Raw genomic sequence first — 18297 nt, 5'->3', positions numbered from 1 at the left:
GTCCAGCGTTTCTCATGATGTACTCTGCATATACGTTAAATAAGCAGGGTGACAATATACAGCCTTGACGAACTCCTTTTCCTATTTGGAACCAGTCTGTTGTTCCATGTCCAGTTCTAACTGTTGCTTCCTGACCTGCATACAAATTTCTCAAGAGGCAGGTCAGGTGGTCTGGTATTCCCATCTCTTTCAGAATTTTCCACATTTTATTGTGATCCACACAGTCAAAGGCTTTGGCATAGTCAATAAAGCAGAAATAGATGTTTTTCTGGAACTCTCTTGCTTTTTCCATGATCCAGCAGATGTTGGCAATTTGATCTCTGGTTCCTCTGCCTTTTCTAAAACCAGCTTGAACATCAGGAAGTTGACGGTTCACATATTGCTGAAGCCTTGCTTGGAGAATTTTGAGCATTTCTTTACTAGCATGTGAGATGAGTACAGTTGTGCGGTAGTCTGAGCATTCTTTGGCATTGCCTTTCTTTGGGATTGGAATGAAAACGGACCTTTTCCAGTCCTGTGGCCACTGCTGAGTTTTCCAAATTTGCTGGCATATTGAGTGCAGCACTTTCACAGCATCATCTTTCAGGATTTGGAATAGCTCAACTGGAATTCCATCATCTCCACTAACTTTGTTCGTAGTGATGCTTTCTAAGGCCCACTTGACTTCACATTCCAGGATGTCTGGCTCTAGGTCAGTGATCACACCATCGTGATTATCTGGGTCATGAAGATCTTTTTTGTACAGTTCTGTGTATTCTTGCCATCTCTTCTTAATATCTTCTGCTTCTGTTAGGTCCATACCATTTCTGTCCTTTATCGAACTCATCTTTGCATGAAATGTTCCTTTGGTATCTCTGATTTTCTTGAAGAGATCCCTAGTCTTTCCCATTCTGTTGTTTTCCTCTATTTCTTTGCATTGATCACTGAAGAAGGCTTTCTTATCTCTTCTTGCTATTCTTTGGAACTCTGCATTCAGATGTTTATATCTTTCCTCTTCTCCTTTGCTTTTCACTTCTCTTCTTTTCACAGCTATTTGTAAGGCCTCCCCAGAGAGCCATTTTGCTTTTTTGCATTTCTTTTCTATGGGAATGGTCTTGTCCCTGTCTCCTGTACAATGTCACGAACCTCATTCCATAGTTCTGTACACTAACTTTAGAACCTAACTCATTATAAATAAGATAGGAATGCCACTATACAGTTTAACTAAATTAATATTCTGTCCTTAATCTGAATTCCTATAGTACTTTGTTTATGTGACTCAAATTGTATTTTTACTACTTAGTTCTTAGCTGTTTGTTCATGTCTAATCTCACTTGTTGGAAAGCAAGGATCATATCTTTATTCCTCTTTGTGTTTGGCATATTGGTTTTCATATAGCATTCGTTTATAGAATAAATAGACATTTTAATGTGTTTTAATTATGCTAAGGTCTAAGGAATAACCCAGAAGCCATATCCTTTAACTCAGCCATCGAGTGGTCTTTACTTGATGTCGTTTGCTGAATTTCCCCTCCCAATTATCATGTCTTTTTTTTCCCCATAGCTCTTCCGACGTGTTGCAGCAGCTCTACCTGGAATGGAAAGCACACAGGACAGAAGCAGAGAAGACAGTATCCTTTTTGTTTCATAAGAAAATTTTGTTGTTAACATAGGCCTTTAAAACCCAACTTGGTTGACTTAGGAATATTATGCCATTGCCTTTTAGAGCTAAGAATTGATGGTTTGGGAGCAAAAAAGCTCTGAGTTTTTCTATAGTAAATGCAATCTGGTTATCCAAGTGTACTCTTTAGAGCCTGCTGCTCACTACAGTTAATCAGTGACAGGGTTTGTGTTTGTTTTGCCTGCTTGGTTTTTAATGAGCAGGAAACTCTTAGCATCCCACCCTGCTGCTTCTTAATTTTGACTCCTCTTGACTCTGGGCTTTTTCACCACAGTATATATCTTACTCCTGTGTTTTCTAACATTTGAGCTTTCTACTTGGAATAGGCAGGAGATAACTCAGTCTGAAGCTTTATCACGGCCTCTGCTTTCAGAAATGGGGACAGAACAAAGCACATGTAAATTATTATTTAAAAGTTTTTATATTTTCCTTATTTGTCACATATTTATCTTCTAGTGTTTTTCTATATGCAGACATTTTTATTAAAAGCCATGGAACTCATAGCACTTTATAGTCAGCTCTTCCCACTTCTAAATGTTATGTGTTTTCTAAGCCTTTATTAGTAGTATGATGTGTTCTATCGAGTTGAAGCCCAGTTGTTTGTTAAATTCTGTCCCTATTGTTGGAACTCTTGTAGGCTGTTTTCAGATTTTTGTTACAGATTATTCCTTAAGGAACATCATCTTTGTATGGTTTCTTATTCCTGTAGAATAATTACCTTAGGATAGATTCTGATGAATAGGAATTAACCTTGTTTGGAAACTTGCGGCATATAGGAGATAAAAGCACATTTATTTCATATGAGTACCTCATGTGGTAGGCTAGCTATATAGGAAATAAAATGGATGAGTAGGCTCTGAAGCCAAATAGAAATGGGAGAATCGTTGGTGTCCAGGAGAATGGGATTTGTACTTCTCTGTTTATGGTTCCTTAACTTTTGTTTCAGTGATTGACATAAAACTGGAAAAGCCTCAGGAGCAGCCAGTCAGCGAAGGAGGCTGTTCCTGCTAATCCTCCATGGCATCTTCAACTTTCCTCCAGAAGCTCACTGCTTTGGCCCCCTTACTCTTTCATTGACTGCAGTGTGAATATTGGCTTGAACCTTTTCCCTTCAGTAATAATGTATTGCAATTCATCATTGCTGCCTGTATCGTGGAGATGATCTATTAGCTTCACAAGCACAAAAAAGTCAGTGTCTTCATTATTTATATTTTACAAAAAGCCAAATGATTCCAGTATATTCCAGTGATAACTTTAAAAATTAGATACATTTTCTTAACATTGTTTTTCATTTTTAATGTTATGAGAATGTGCTTCAAAATGATGGAACTCTCAGCAGTATGTGGCTTGGTTACGGAACAGTTATTCATAGGAGTACTTGCCTATGCCGACTTATTTGATCTCTCCCTGCTGTACTCACGTCTCCTTAACCCTATCTCTTATTCCTCCCCACCCTCCCTCAAAACTAACAAGAGGAGGCAAAGTCAGACCAAGCCTACTGGAATTACCTTGTATTTTAGCGATACCACTTGCTCTAGGCCTTGAGCCAAGATATCCAAAATTATTCTTGAGCACTGATATAAATTACTTAGGCCTTAATTGAGGTCAAAACTCAGCTATCATGGAAGGCAGTGCTGGAATAAGGAAAGGGTTTCTGATGTGTCTTCAGAATGAGTCCTAATGACCATACTAAGTACTTATAAGTAAATGAACATAAAATATATTTCTGACCAAAACAAATGATCCTTTCACATGTTAGACTCTGGGAGAGAAAAGTAAAAGCGCTTCAGAACAAGTTTTAAATATTTAATTCTTCTAAGAGCTAATTCTCCCAAGATTTTAAAATTGTCAAAATAGAGTTCTGATTGAAAAAGAAGACTTTTTTAAGCAATAGATTACTCTTGAGTTTCTTTATTTCTTCCTTTCTTTCTTTTTTAAAAAATGCTATGCAGGCAAGTCACTGTAGAAATCAAATTCCTTTAAGAAGAACCAGTGCAAGAATTTAAATTTGGCATCTTGATCAAAACTACTGTAACAAGTGGAAACAATGATATCTAAAGCTTACCAACTATAGACTCTTCAGCAGATTAGCAAATACTTAGCCCAGGACATTTGAGATCAAATTGAAAATGGAAAGTTTTCTCATAAGCCCTTAGAGGCAGATCTGAACAAGCATACATAGAAGAGGGAAAAGAGAGTGAAAATAAAACTTAACATTATGCAGATTTATGCCTTATTTTTCAGCATTTTTTTTTTTTATGTTGGTTCTCTCAACCTGGTTTTGCTTTTTATTAGATCTGTATAGTTTGGTTAATTAGTGAGTTGGTTTTATATTTAAGCTACAATTAATCTTTTTTCTTTGATATTTATTTCTTTGCCTTTTTTAACTACTTTGAATTTTTAGATGTTTTATTCAGTCTTTAGAGCATCACAATGGCAATATGTATTTCCCTTAAAACACTGCAAACAAATATACTAGGAGTGCACCATTTTAATCTTTACTAGTTATTGTGAGATTGCTGTGTAAGTTAATAAACACATTTGTAAATACATTGTTTGCAGGAAGTAAATTTCTGAGTTACAGCTCAGGAAAAGCCTGCTGAATTTATGTTGTAAGCATTACTTAACACAGTATAAGGATGAAAAGACAGCAAAAATATCTTCATACTTCCTCATCCCCTCATTGCAACAAAGCCCTTAACTGGGAGAACCTTATTCCCCTCTCTTTCCTCTTCCTCCTCCACTTCCCACTTACTATATCACCTTATAATATTCAGAGAGCACTTGGATTATGGGTCTGAATAGAGAAATGCTTTCAGATAATCATTAGCCCACATACCCCAGTAACTTGTACTCAAAGATGGGATGGAGTTGTAAAGTGCTTTTATAATACAATATTATTGTTAAAGGCAAGGGTTGACTCTTTTGTTTTCTTTTGACATGGCATGTCCTGAAATAAATGTCAATTCAATATGGCAGATGGGTCAGTCATATTCTTTATTTGGAAGAAGTTGTGATTTCTGATATGGGGATGATTGTCTTCCTACACTGTAGCATTTGATGTATCTTTAAGGCAGTAACCAGTTATGCTGCTTTTAATATTGGTCTTTTTGTTTGGCTTGGGGTTCTTCAACAGAAGCAGTGAAGTGTGTTCATAGTGCAGATTTTCTGTTTAATAAAGTTTTGCTGCCAAAAAAATGTATAAATAAACACAAAAGAAAACAGTTATTGACTTGGTTGCCCATTCCTGCCAAACATGTGCTACTTACTTCCTCCCGAGGACTGTAAAGGCAACATGGAATCCAGATAAGTAACAACAAAACTGAGAAACCTCAGGGGAATCAGAAGACGCTTTTCAACTGTTGAGGGTGAGGGAAAGTGGCTGCAACTTGAAAGATAGGGTCACCGGTGGAGGCAATGATAAGATGTCTTAAGGAGAGCAGTTTAAGTACCACTTATGTCACCTCACTCTTAATTCCACCTTTGCCTTGAGACAGGAGTGACAAACTACCCTTCCACCAAATCTAGCCTGCAACCTGTTTTTAAATTAAATTTTGTTAGACCTCAGCCATACTCACAAAAATCGGGTTGAGAAGTTGTAACTGACTTTATGGCCTCCAAAGCCAAAAATATTTATTGTCTTTTACAGAAAAAAGGGTTGATCCCTGCCTTAGGGCAAACCATAACTAGCCCCATTACTACAGAAATGGAGGCCACAACGTAGATTACAGGTGCAGATATCCACAGGGGTGAAGTCAGGGCAGAACAGAATCTGTGAGAGGGAGTTCCCTGGTGATCTAGTGGTTAAGATTCTGGGCTTTCCCTGCTATGGCCCAGGTTAATCCCTGATCAGGAAACTGAGAATCCCTCGAGCTGTGCGGCATGGCAAAAAAAAAAAAAAAGAAATCCTTGAGTAGTGAGAATGAAACTAGGTGGGAAATAACTTATCTACCTTAGGCTTTTCACTCACTCTATCCTTTGAAAACATCAGTTAGTGGTCTGTAATCTAGGGAGACTGCCTCCTGCAAAGTTGCTTCTTCCTAGACTGGATTTAAAGGTTTGGTTTGGTGGGATGAAACTGAACGGAAACAGTTACATGTGGTCTTGTGGTTCCTAGAAAGCTGTGCCAAGGTTTGTCCCTTCCCTACCTTAATACTTGACATTCTGGTCTTTGGCACTTGCCCAGTGTACCTTCCCAGAGTTACAGCCCAAACCCTAGGAGAATTTGGACTCATAAGCTAGAGTAGTTGGATATCTGAAAACTCTCTCAAAAGAAAAAGTGAATACCATTTGAAGCAGAAATACTTGAAAAGACAACCAATAATTTAAATATGGCATGATAAATATTAAAGAAATAAGATAATGGTAATATGTGGAGCAAGAGTGAAAAATACAACTATTAAATGAAAAATATAATAGCTGAAATAAAAAATACAGGTAAGTAGTAGACTGGATTGCATTGATTGAATTAGCAAATTAAATTGAGGAACCGTTTCATTAGACAGCAAAAAAATAGAAAAGTAAAGATTAGGAATAGAATAATATACATAGCAACATTCAGAAATTCCAGGAAGATAAAAACCAAGAAGAATTATAAAGTACTGAAAACAAAGAATTTTGAAGATAATATTTGTATAGGCATCTGTGTATCTTCTGAAAGCAGTTTCTGAAATGATATATCTACTCTAGTATTCATATTCATACATTTCATTATCCTTTCTCCTAGAATATAGTCTGCACCTGGTGACTTGCATCTAAGGAATAGAATACAGCAAGGGTTGCTTCATCACTTTGAAGGTTAGATTATGAAAGATTGTGGCGTTTGTCTTGTCCACACAATCTGACTCCTCATTTGCTTCTGTGCAGCAGTCTGCCACATTTGAGCTGCCTATGGAGAGGCCCAGCAATGAGTTGAGGGCATTCTTCAGTCAATGAGGAACTGAGGTTCTTAATTAGGCAGCCTGAAACGAACTGAACAAAAAGTACACTACAGATTGAGAAAATATTTGTAGATTGCATGCTTGATAAAGGACCAGTATTCAAAATACATGAAGAACTCTCATAAGTTGATAGGGAAAAAACCATGAAAAATGTTTGACATCATTAGTCATTTGAGAAATGCAAAGTAAAACCACAGTGAAATACATACATATCAGAAAGGCTAAAATTAAAAAGATTGGTCATACTAGGTGTAGGTGAAGATGAGCAACTGGAATTCTCATACTCAGCTATCTGAGATTTTGGAAAAACAGTTTGGAAATTTCTTTAAAAGTTAAATAAACATTTATATAAAGTGGCCATTCCACACCTAAGTACTTACCTAAAAGAAATGAAAGCTTGTTTCTATGCAAAGACTTGAACACAAATGTTCATAGCAGTTTTGCTTGTATTAGGCAAGAACTAGAAATAACCCGTCAAAAATGTCCGTCAAAAAGTGGCTATGTAAACAAATCATGGCGCATAGTATGGAATCACATACAATAAAGCAGAAGGAACTATTGATACCCGCAACATAAATGAATCTCTGAAACTTATCCTTAGTGAGAAAAAATTATTCAAAAAGAAAAATATGTATGTTTTCATTTATATAAAGTTCTAGTAAATGCAAACTTCTAAATAACAATCTGTTTCTCCCTTTCCTCAGTCCCTAGTAACCTCTATTCTGCTATCTGTGTATTTGCCTATTCTGGGTACCATATGTAAGTGGAATCACAACATTGTCCTAGAATATAACCTAGGAATGGAATTGCTGGATCATGTGATAATTCTTTTTTTTTTCTTCAATAATAGAACTGTTTTATTAAACATATGAACATACTGATTTTGTACAACATGCATTTCTTTCTTTCCTCTGCCCCAGGAAGCCAGCGCTCTAGAACCCTATGTTTATAAAAACACACTTTGGCAGCTACTATGACAAGGTGAAAAGTGCAATTCCGAAAGTAACAACACAACCAAAGTGGGGAACAAAAAAGGCAGAGGTGAGTGGGCCCAGTGCTGCTCATCTTCTCTCAAGAGGAAACAGTTTAAGAATAGAAACTCTTGAGCATTATTTAAGCAGTACTGCCCAACTCTCTTGGTAGCATCTCTGTTTCAATTCCATTTATCTTGATGTTGTAACTAACTAATCTGTTACTTCTTTAAGAAATTCTGCCCTGGTTTATATCCTTTTCAGTGGCCCATATCCCTTTGAGCTTCAAAAACACAGAAGTCGCTCAGTCGTGTCTGACTCTTTGCGACCCCATGGATTGTAGCCCACCAGGCTCCTCGGTCCGTGGGATTTTCCAGGCATGAATACTGGAGTGGGTTGCCGTTTCCTTTTCCTCATGTGATAATTCTGTATTTAACTTTTTGAAGAATGCTAAACTACTTTTCACAACATAACACAATTTTATATTCTCAAGCAGTGCATGAGGGTTCCAATTTCTCCACATCCTCAACTTTATGTTTTGATTTTTTAAGTGATAGCCATCCTAATAGGCATGTATTGGTATCTTTCTCATTGTGGTTTTGATTTACCTTTCTTTAATGACTAACGATGTTGAACATGTTGCTTACTTGCCATTTGTATACATTCTAAGTTCCTTGCAGGCTGTTTTACTGACAGATTTTGGAGGTATGTATTGAAGTCCTTTAACCATTTTCAAATTAGGTGGTTTATTAATATTTTTTGTTGCTATTGAGTTAGGAATTCTTCATATAGTTTAGATATTAATTTGATATATGGATTTACAAGTATTTCCTCCCATTCTATGGGTTTCCTTTTCATTCTCAAATAGTGTCCTCTGATGCACAAGTTTTAAAATTTCAATCAAGTCCAATTATCTTTTTTCCTTTTTTTGCTTATGTTTTTGGTGTCATATCAGAAAACTCCTTGCCAAATCCAATATCATTAAGATTATTTCCTATGTTTTATTCTAACAGTTTTATAGTTTAGCTGTAAAAGCTTAGATCTTTGATCAATCCAATATCGTGAAGATTATTTCCTATGTTTTATTCTAACACTTTTATAGTTTAGCTCTTAAAGCTTAGATCTTTGATCAGTTTGAGTTACTTTTGTAAATGGCATAACATAAGGGTCCAACTTCATTCTTTTTAGCATATAAATACTGTTTGCATAGCAACATTTGTTGAGGACTGTCCTTTCCTCATTGAATGGTCTTCACACTCTTGTTGAAAAGTGACCATATATGTGATGGGTTCTTTCTGTATTATCTGTTGTGTGTCTGTCCTTATGCATTACCACACTGTTTTCATTACTGTAGCTTTGTGGTATACTTAGAAGTCTGGAAGTGTGAGTCTTACTTCTTTGTTCTCATCACTTTGGGTAATTTGTCATCTTAAGTCTTCCAGTCCATGAACACAGGATGTCTTCTGTATTAGTCTATTCAGGCTGCTATAACAAAATACCACAGACTGGGCAGTTTATAAACAACAGAAAACTTACTGCTTACGGTTCTGGAGACTGAGAAGTCCAAAATTAAAGCACCAGTGTGATCACCTGGCAAGGTGCTAGTTCATTGCCAGCATCTTTTTTTCAATGAGCTCACAGGATGAAAGGCGTGAGGGATCTCTCTGGAATCCCTTTTAATAAGTAGTCCTGTTCATGAAGGTTCTACCCTCATGACTTAAGCATGTGCCAAAGCCCTACTTACTAATACCATTATCTTTGGGAGGATTTAATGTATAAAATTTTGGAGGGACACAAACTTTCAGACCATAGCATTCTGCCCCTGGCCACCCAAAGTTCATATCCTTCTCACATGAAAAATACATTCATTCCATCCCGGTAACCCCAAAATCTACCTGTTCAAGTACTGACTCTAAAGCCTAAATCTGTGAAATTGTTAGTCAGTCGTGTCTGACTCTTTGCAACCCCACAGACTGTAGCCTGCCAGGCTCCTCTGTCCATGGAATTCTCCAGGCAAGAATACTGTAGTGGGTACGCACTCTCTTCTCCAGGGGATCTTCCTGATCCAGGGATTGAACCCAGGTCTCCTGCATTGCAGGCAGATTCTTTACCGTCTAAGCCACCAATCTCATTCAAATTAGAAATGGGTATTGACCTAAAACAGACTGCGAGTTACTTCTGCGAGGGAGAAAAAAAGGCTTTATTCAGAATCAGCAGAGAATTGCAGTTTGGGATCTGCAACTGTGGCAAGTCCCTGCATGGCAAGGGAAGGAGAATGCTTTTTTAGTGGGGAAAAGAAGTTAGGAGGACTATAAGAAAGTTCATGGCTTTTCATTGGCCGATTCCTTGCTTGGAAAGACTATCATTGCAGGGTCTGAGAGCTCCCTCTTCTGGTCTCCTGACTCTGATGCGTCTTTTGTTAATTTTTTTTACATGAGTGAGATTCAGTGTTGATTCAACTTATGAACCCATTAAGTCAAACAAGTTATGTGCTTCCAGAATACAATGGTGGGACAGGCATAGATAGACATTACTACTTCAAAAAGGAGAAATGGAATTCCCTTGCCGTCCAGTGGTTAGGACTTCACGCTTTCACTGCCAAGGGCCCCAGGTCAATTCCTGGTCAGGAAACAGATCCCACAAGTCACGTGGCATGGCTCAACAAAAGAAGAAAGGGTAACAAGTCCTAAGCAAGTCCAAAACCTTAAGGTACACTGGGGCAGGGACCTGCACTTCGGACTAAAGAGTGGCCACACCCCAGCTCTCGTGGGTTGGAATCTTGTGCTTGTGGCTCTGGAAGTGGAATCTCACACTCTTAAACTGGCTCTACCAGTTTGGGGGTTTGAGAGCAGTCCCACCCCCACAACTCTGCTGGGCTTTGCTATCATAGGAGCTCTCTGCTGTACCCTAAAGTGGTTCTCCGACAGAGTTGCACACCAGAGGCCCAGAAGGGTCCATTCTTTGGAATCTGGGTGGACATAGCTACACCTAGTACTGTGGACACTGCCGAGATTTACCACCTGTGCCCTCTGAAAGAACCGCCACCATGGCCTGCACTACACCGAGGGCAGCTGAGGGGCTAGATGCCAGAATTTGGGGGATCAGAGCCTGCAATGTGAAAGGGTACCAGGCAACAGAAGCCTCTCCTTTAAAATTAATCTGTCCTTATATGCCCTTTCAGTTTGGGACTGTGATGGCAGTGCCTCTGGGGTCATTCTTCTATTGCCTTGGACAGTAAGTAGGTCCTGTCTTTAGATGATCAACCAATCTCCCCATTGTCTAGAATAGCTCCTAGCTTCTGTTGAAATGGTAGCTCCATATAAATCTTACCAAATCCTGCCACACCCTTTGTATTCTCTCTTAAATGAACTCTCTTATTCAATATGAATAGGCTGAGAATTTTTCAAATTTCAAGTTCCTGTTTCCCCTTTGATTAAGAATTTCACCTTTTTATTATTTTCATTTCCATTTCATTTCAGTGCACCACATGGCATCAGGTATCTTAGTTCCACTCACAGGGATCAAATCTGCACTCCCTGCAGTGGAAACACAGCATCTTAACCACTGAACTGCCAGGGAAGTCCTAAGAATTCCACCTTTTAAATCATTTCTCTCTCCTCACATGTTAAAAAAGAAACAAACCCAAAATGGAGTCACTTGCACTAAGCCACATGTCAACAGGACTTAACCTAATTCAGCTTCTTCTTGGAACGTGACCTTTAACCACTTGACCTGGAATTACATGGTCAGCACTAGAGAGATAACCCACCCAATAGATCCCATTTGTCCCCTCTAGGAAGGTCAATCCATTCTTTACTAGAAACTTTTTTTTTCCCACCCTCTGTTGCCTATAAAAGCCTTCTGTTTTGTACAGGTCCTCAGAGTTCCTTTCTATCCACTAGATGGGTTATTATTAATGGATCATTGAATAAAGCCCATTAGAGCTTCAAATTTACTCAGCTGAATTTTGTTTTTTAAACAGATTTGCTGGCAGCAGCTGAACTGAAGGATACTTCTGATGGCTTTGGGGATGATGAGAAACACAGGCAAACCCATGAACCCTTTTGAGTTCTCTGTCTTTCTTACCATTTCCAAAGATGGTGGGCAAGTTCCTCTCATTTCTGAGCTCTGCTCTCTTTGCATGGAGCTCCCAATCTAATTGGCTTTCCACCATTCCCTATTTTGAGTGGAAAACCCCATCATTTGGTTCTATCCCCAGATTCCACATCAGGGACTGTTGGTGGTTACTGACCACAATTCAACTGGGTCTGACTTAAAAACCAGACTGGGTCCATTGTGTTTTGTGTAGGTAAAGGCCATTGCTAATGGAAATCTTGGGAGCAGCCATCAAATTGTTGGGCATGGGTTGAGCATTTAAAAGCTGATAGAGCACTTGCCACGAACGCAAAGACTCCTTTGTTAGGATAAGCTGGTCACGTAACAGGTTACATTGACAACAGGTCACCTGCCAACCTGAAGAAAATTTCCATGCAAAAATACACTGTAAAACATCATGCAATTCCCAACTCAGCTGCACATCCTTTTTTTAAAATTAATTTTTATTGACATATAACTGATTTACAATGTTGTGTTTCTGCTGTACAGCACAGTGTATCAGTTATATTCACTCTTTTGCGTTTTTATTTTTTAATGTTTTTGTGTTTTTTTTAATATTTATTTTTAAAGTTTATTTTGGCTGCACTGGAACTTGGTTGCAACACACAGGACCTTCAATCTTCATTGCAGCATGTGTGATCTTTTAGTTGCAGTATGCAAGCTCTTATTGCAGCAAGTGGGATCTAGTTCCCTGACCAGGGTTCAAACCCCCACCCCTTGCATTGGGAGCATGGAGTGCTAGCCACTGGACCACCAGGAGGTCCCTATCCACTCTTTGTTTTAGATTCTATTTCCATAGAGGTAGGGCTTCCCATAGAGGTAATTACAGAGTAGAGTTCCCTGTGCTATACGGTAGGTTCTTACTAATCATCTGTTTTATATATAGCAGAGTATATATGTCAGTCCCAATCTCTCAGTTTGTCCTTGCACATGCCTTTTATTATTTATTTTAAATTTTTTACTGCGCTGGATCTTTACTGCTGCACGCAGACTTTCTCTAGTTGCTGTGAGCAGGGGCTACTCTCTAGTTGCGGTGCACGGGCTTCTCATTTTCTCTTGTTGCAGAGCACAGGCTCTAGGGTGCAAGGGCTCAGTAGTTGTGGCGCTTGGGCTCAGTAGCTGTGGTGCTTGGGCTCAGTAGCTGTGGCGCTTGGGCTCAGTAGTTGTGGCGCTTGGGCTCCGTAGCTGTGGTGCTTGGGCTCAGTAGCTGTGGTGCTTAGGCTCAGTAGCTGTGGCACTTGGGCCCAGTAGTTGCAGCTCTCAGGTTCTAGGGTGAAGGCTCAGTAATTGCAGCCCAGCTCTCGGGTTCTAGTTCTGGCCCTCCTAGTGAGGGCTCTAGTAGTTGCAGCTCTGACCTCTAGAGTGAGGGGTCAGCCCCGAGGCATGTGGAATCTTCCCAGACCAGGGATCAAACCCATATTTGCCACTTTATAATAAGAATTGCCCTTTCTCCTGTTTCCAGTAACACATTCTTTATTTCCATCTGAGACTTCATTACAATGGTTTTTTCCATCTGTATTTCTACCAATATTCTGGTCGCTACCACTTAAGTATTCTTGAAAAAGAGAGGCTTTCTTTCCATTCTTAAGAGTATAGGCTTTTTTTCTAGCACATACTTCCAAATTCTTCCAACCTCTGCTTATACCCACCTCCAAAGCTCTTTTCTGTATTTCTAGGTATTTGTTATAGCAGCACTTCCACACTTTGGTATTATTTTTACTCTCTTAGTTCATTAAGGCCACTATAAAAAGATACTACAGATTGGGTAGCTTATAAACAGCAGGAATTTATTGTTCACAGTTCTGGAGACTAAAAATCTGACAAGATCAGGGTGCCAGCATAGTTGGTTGGATTAGGGCCCTCTTTTGTGTCACTGACTTCTTGTAGTATCCTCACAGGGCAGAAGGGGCCAGAGATCTCTCTGGAGCATCTTTTATAAAGGCACTAATGCCATTAATATAAGGGTTCTGCCCTCATGATTAAAGCACTTCCCAAAGCCCCATCTGCTAATACCATAACCTTTAGAGTATAAGGATTTTTTTAATTAAAAAAATTTATAGTTCTTTTTAAAAATTGACATATAGTTGATTTACAATGTTGTATTAGTTTCTGGTGGGATTTTAATATATGAATTTTGGGGTACAGAAACATTCAGAGCATAGAACTTTGCATTTGTTTATGTCTTAATTCTTTTCAGCAGTGTTCTACCTTTCAGCATACAAGTCTTTCACCTCCTGGGTTAGGTTTACTCCTAAATATTTTATTCTTCTTTTAATTAATTAAAAATGTTTTTGCTTTATTGCGTCTGTGTTGCTGTGCACAGGCTTTCTCCAGTTGCAGCAAGTGAGAGCTACTCTTCACTGTGGCACATAGGCATCTCACTGCGGTGACTTCTCTTACTGCAGAGCATGGGCCTTAGGGTGTGTGGACATCAGTAGTGACAGCACATAGGCTCTAGAGTGCAGGCTTCTCAGTAGGCTTAGTTACCCTATGGCATGTGCAGTCTTCCTGAACCAGGGATCGAACCCATGTCCCCTGCATTGGCATGTGGATTTTTAACCACTGGACCGCCAGGGAAGTCCAGTGTTGTGTTCTTTTTGATACTAATGTAAGTGGAATTTTTTGCCTTACTTCTCTTTTTCAGATTGTTTAGTACTAGTGAATAAAATCCAACTGATTTTTGTGTTGACTTTGTATCCTGAAACTTTGCTAAATTGGTTTATTAACAATATTTTTCTGAATGTTGAGCTTTAAGCCAACTTTTTCACTCTCCTCTTTCACCTTCATCAAGAGACTTTTTAGTTCCTCTTCACTTTCTGCCATAAGGGTGGTGTCATCTGCATATCTGAGGTTATTGATATTTCTCCCGGCAATCTTGATTCCAGCTTGTGCTTCCTCCAGCCCAGCATTTCTCATGATGTACTCTGCATATAAGTTAAATAAGCAGGGTGACAATATACAGCCTTGACGTACTCCTTTTCCTATTTGGAACCAATCTGTTGTTCCATGTCCAATTCTAACTGTTGCTTCCTGACCTGCATACAAATTTCTCAAGAGGCAGGTCAGGTGGTCTGGTATTCCCATCTCTTTCAGAATTTTCCACAGTTTATTGTGATCCACACAGTTAAAGGCTTTGGCATAGTCAATAAAGCAGAAATAGATGTTTTTCTGGAACTCTCTTGCTTTTTTGATGATCCAGCAGATGTTGGCAATTTGATCTCTGGTTCCTCTGCCTTTTCTAAAATCACTGCAGATGGTGACTGCAGCCATGAAATTAAAAGATGCGTACTCCTTGGAAGAAAAGTTATGGCCAACCTAGATAGCATATTGAAAAGCAGAGACATTACTTTGCCAACAAAGGTCTGTCTAGTCAAGGCTATGGTTTTTCCAGTGGTCATGTATGAATGTGAGAGTTGGACTGTGAAGGCTGAGCGCCAAAGAATTGATGCTTTTGAACTGTGGTGTTGGAGAAGACTCTTGAGAGTCCCTTGTACTGCAAGGAGATCCAACCAGTCCATTCTGAAGGAGATCAGCCCTGGGATTTCTTTGGAAGGAATGATGCTAAAGCTGAAACTCCAGTACTTTGGCCACCTCATGCGAAGAGTTGACTCATTAGAAAAGACTCTGATGCTGGGAGGGATTGGGGGCAGGAGGAGAAGGGAACGACAGAGGATGAGATGGCTGGATGGCATCACTGACTCTGTGGACGTGAGTCTGAGTGAACTCCGGGAGTTGGTGATGGACAGGGAGGCCTGGAGTGCTGCGATTCATGGGGTTGCAAAGAGTCAGACACGACTGAGTGACTGAACTGAACTGACTGAACAATATTTTGTGGAATATATAGCATTTTCTACATGTCATCTGTGAACAAGATGATTTTACTTTCTTTCCAATTTGGATGCCTTTTATTTCTTTTTTTTTTTGCCTAATTGCTCTGGCTAAAACTCCCAGTAGAAGTGACAAAAGTAGGCATGCTCTCGTTTCTGATCTTAGGGGAAAGCCTTTCAGTCTTTCACCACCAAATATAATATTTGCTGTGGGTATTATATATAGTATTTATCATGTTGAAGAAGTCCTCTTCCTAGTTTCTTGGGTGTTTTTATTGTGAAAAGGTATTGAATTTTATGCTTTTTCAGCATCAGTTGAGATAATCATGGTTTTTTTCCCATTATTTTATTAATAATGCTGTTGCTGCTTAGTTGCTCAGTCATGTCTCTTTGTGACCCCATCGACTGTAGCCCTGCTCGCTCCTCTGTCCATGGGATTTTTCAGGCAAGAATACTGGAGTGGGTTGCCATTTCCTTCTCCACAGGATCTTCCCAAGCCAGGGATCGAACCTGCATCTCCTGTGTTTCCTGCATTGCAGGCAGATTCTTTACCCACTGAGCCACTGGGGAAGCCCTTATTTTATTAATGTAGTGTATTAAATGGATGAACTTTCATATGTTGAAAGTTCCTGGCACTACAGGAATAAATCCCACTTGATCGTTGTGTACAGTCCTTTTAATACACTGCTGAATTCAGTTTGCTAGTAATTTTCTGAGGATTTTTACATGAATATTCATAAGGAATATTGGTCTGAAGGTTCCTTGTACTGTCTTTGTCAGGCTTTGATATCATGTAATACCGCCCTCATGGAATGTTAGGAAGTGTTTCTTCTTCATTTTACAGGGAAGAGTTTAAGAAGTGCTAGTGTTAACTCTTCTTTAAATATTTGGTAGCATTCATCACTGAAGTCATCTAGTCCTGGACTTTTCTTTATTGGGAGGTTTTTGATTACTGATTCAATCTCCTTCCTATAGATCTTTTCAGATTTCTTATTTCTTTATGACTCAATTTGGGTAGGTTGTGTGGAATTTTTCCATTTCTTCTTTGTCATCCAATTGGTTGGCATACATATTGTTCATATTATTCTCTTATAGTCCTTTCTATTTCTATATAACCAGTAGTGATGTCTCCACTCTTATTTTCTGATTTTAGTAATTTTAGTCTTCTCTCTTTTTTCCCCCCTCAGCTAAAGCTTATCAATTTTGTTGATCTTTTCAAAGAACTAACTTTTGGTTTCACTGAATTTCTCTTATTTATCTCTGCTTTAATTTTTATTATTTTCTTCCTTCTCCCAGTTTTGGGTTTAGTTTGCTCTTTTTCTGATTCCTTAAGGTGTCTAGTTAGGTTACTGAGGTCTTCCTTCTTTTTTAATGTATGCATTTATAGGTGTAAATCTCTCTCATAGAACTGCTATCATCCTCCTGATATATTGACTGTTTATGAAATGCCCCTCTTTATTTCTGATAATTTTAGTCTTATGGTCTGTTTTGTCTAATATTACAATAGCTACTCCAACTTTCTGCTACCTACTCTTTGCATGGTATATTTTTTTTTTCAGCCTTGCTGCGCAGCTCAGGCATCTCAGTTCCCTGACCAGGGACTGAACTCAGGCCCCAGCAGTGAAAGCGCTGAGTCCTTACCACTGGACCACCAGGGAATTCCCTGGCATATCTTTTTCTGTCCTTTCACCTTCAACCTATTTGTGTATTTTAAAGTGTACCTTTTGTACAAAGTTACATAGTTGTGTCTTGCTTGTTTATTCTGATAATCTCTGCCTCTTAATTTATGCTTTTTGTCCACTTAAAATTAATGTAATTATAGTATGTTTGAATATGAGTCTGCTGTGTTGGTGTTTGTTTTCTTTGCCTGATAGGCTACTGTCCATGGGGTCGCAAAGAGTCGGACATGACTGAGCAACTTCACTTGGCTTCCCTGGCGGCTCAGACGGTAAAGCGTCTGCCCACAATGCAGGAGGGCCTGAATTCAATTGCTGGGTCAGGAAGATCCCCTGGAGAAGGAAATGGCAATCCACTCCAGCACTCTTGCCTGGAAAATCCCATGGACGGAGGAGCCTGATAGGCTACAGTCCATGGGGTCGAAGAGTCGGACACGACTGAGCGACTTCACTTCACTTTCTTTGCTGCATCTACTCTTTACACTCCTCTATTGGCTTTTTTAGCTTAACCTCTTCATATTATATTTTCATTGGTTGCTCTAGGGATTGTAGTGTGCATCTTTGATTTATCAGCATATACTAAAGTTGATATTACACTACTTCAATAAGGAAGAGGAAACTTGTCATAGTGTAACTGTTTTCCCACTCCCACCCCCATTCCCCCTTTTCCTCTCTGATTTTTTTGATTCACTCATGATTTTGTGTATACTTTCAGATAATTCTTATTGACTAGTATTCCATTCTGTGAATGGAATATACCAATGAATCCACCTATTCTAGAATTTGAATTTTCTTCCAGTGTTTCTATGACACATTTGTACCTACTATTTTTAAGTGAACACATAAATACATTTGTTTGAGAGTACCTAGGAGTAGAATTGATGGGTTTAGGGATTTGCATATGTTTGGCTTACCTGATCAGTTTCCAAAGCAGCTATACCAGTTTCCACTTATATGAGATTCCGAGGGGTGTTCCACATCAGTATTTAATGTTGTCTTTTTCACCTTTAGTCATTTAGTTGGGTATGTCGTGACATCACATTTTAATTTGAAACTTTAAAAAACCACTGTGGTGACCAGATAAAACAATATGTGGGCCAGATGTGAT

At 38.9% G+C, this 18297-nt stretch overlaps 1 protein-coding gene across 3 annotated transcripts in view; it reads left to right on the top strand.

Moving 5' to 3' along the window:
- The window catches only part of RAB6A (RAB6A, member RAS oncogene family), a 91285-nt gene extending 86398 nt beyond the window's left edge, over positions 1-4887 (top strand). For all 3 annotated transcript variants that reach the window (XM_010848841.1, XM_010848842.1, XM_010848840.1), the window contains 2 exons: positions 1543-1609; positions 2606-4887. In XM_010848841.1, the coding sequence (XP_010847143.1) occupies positions 1543-1609; positions 2606-2670 (132 nt within the window). In that variant the 3' untranslated portion in view covers positions 2671-4887. The remainder of the gene's footprint in view (positions 1-1542; positions 1610-2605) is intronic.
- Positions 4888-18297: the final 13410 nt, after the last annotated feature.

Source organism: Bison bison, unplaced genomic scaffold, assembly GCF_000754665.1.
Source record: "Bison bison bison isolate TAMUID 2011002044 unplaced genomic scaffold, Bison_UMD1.0 scf7180017864276, whole genome shotgun sequence".
In the NCBI taxonomy this organism is placed as follows: Eukaryota; Metazoa; Chordata; class Mammalia; order Artiodactyla; family Bovidae; genus Bison; species Bison bison.
This window is presented reverse-complemented; position numbering and strand designations above follow the sequence as displayed.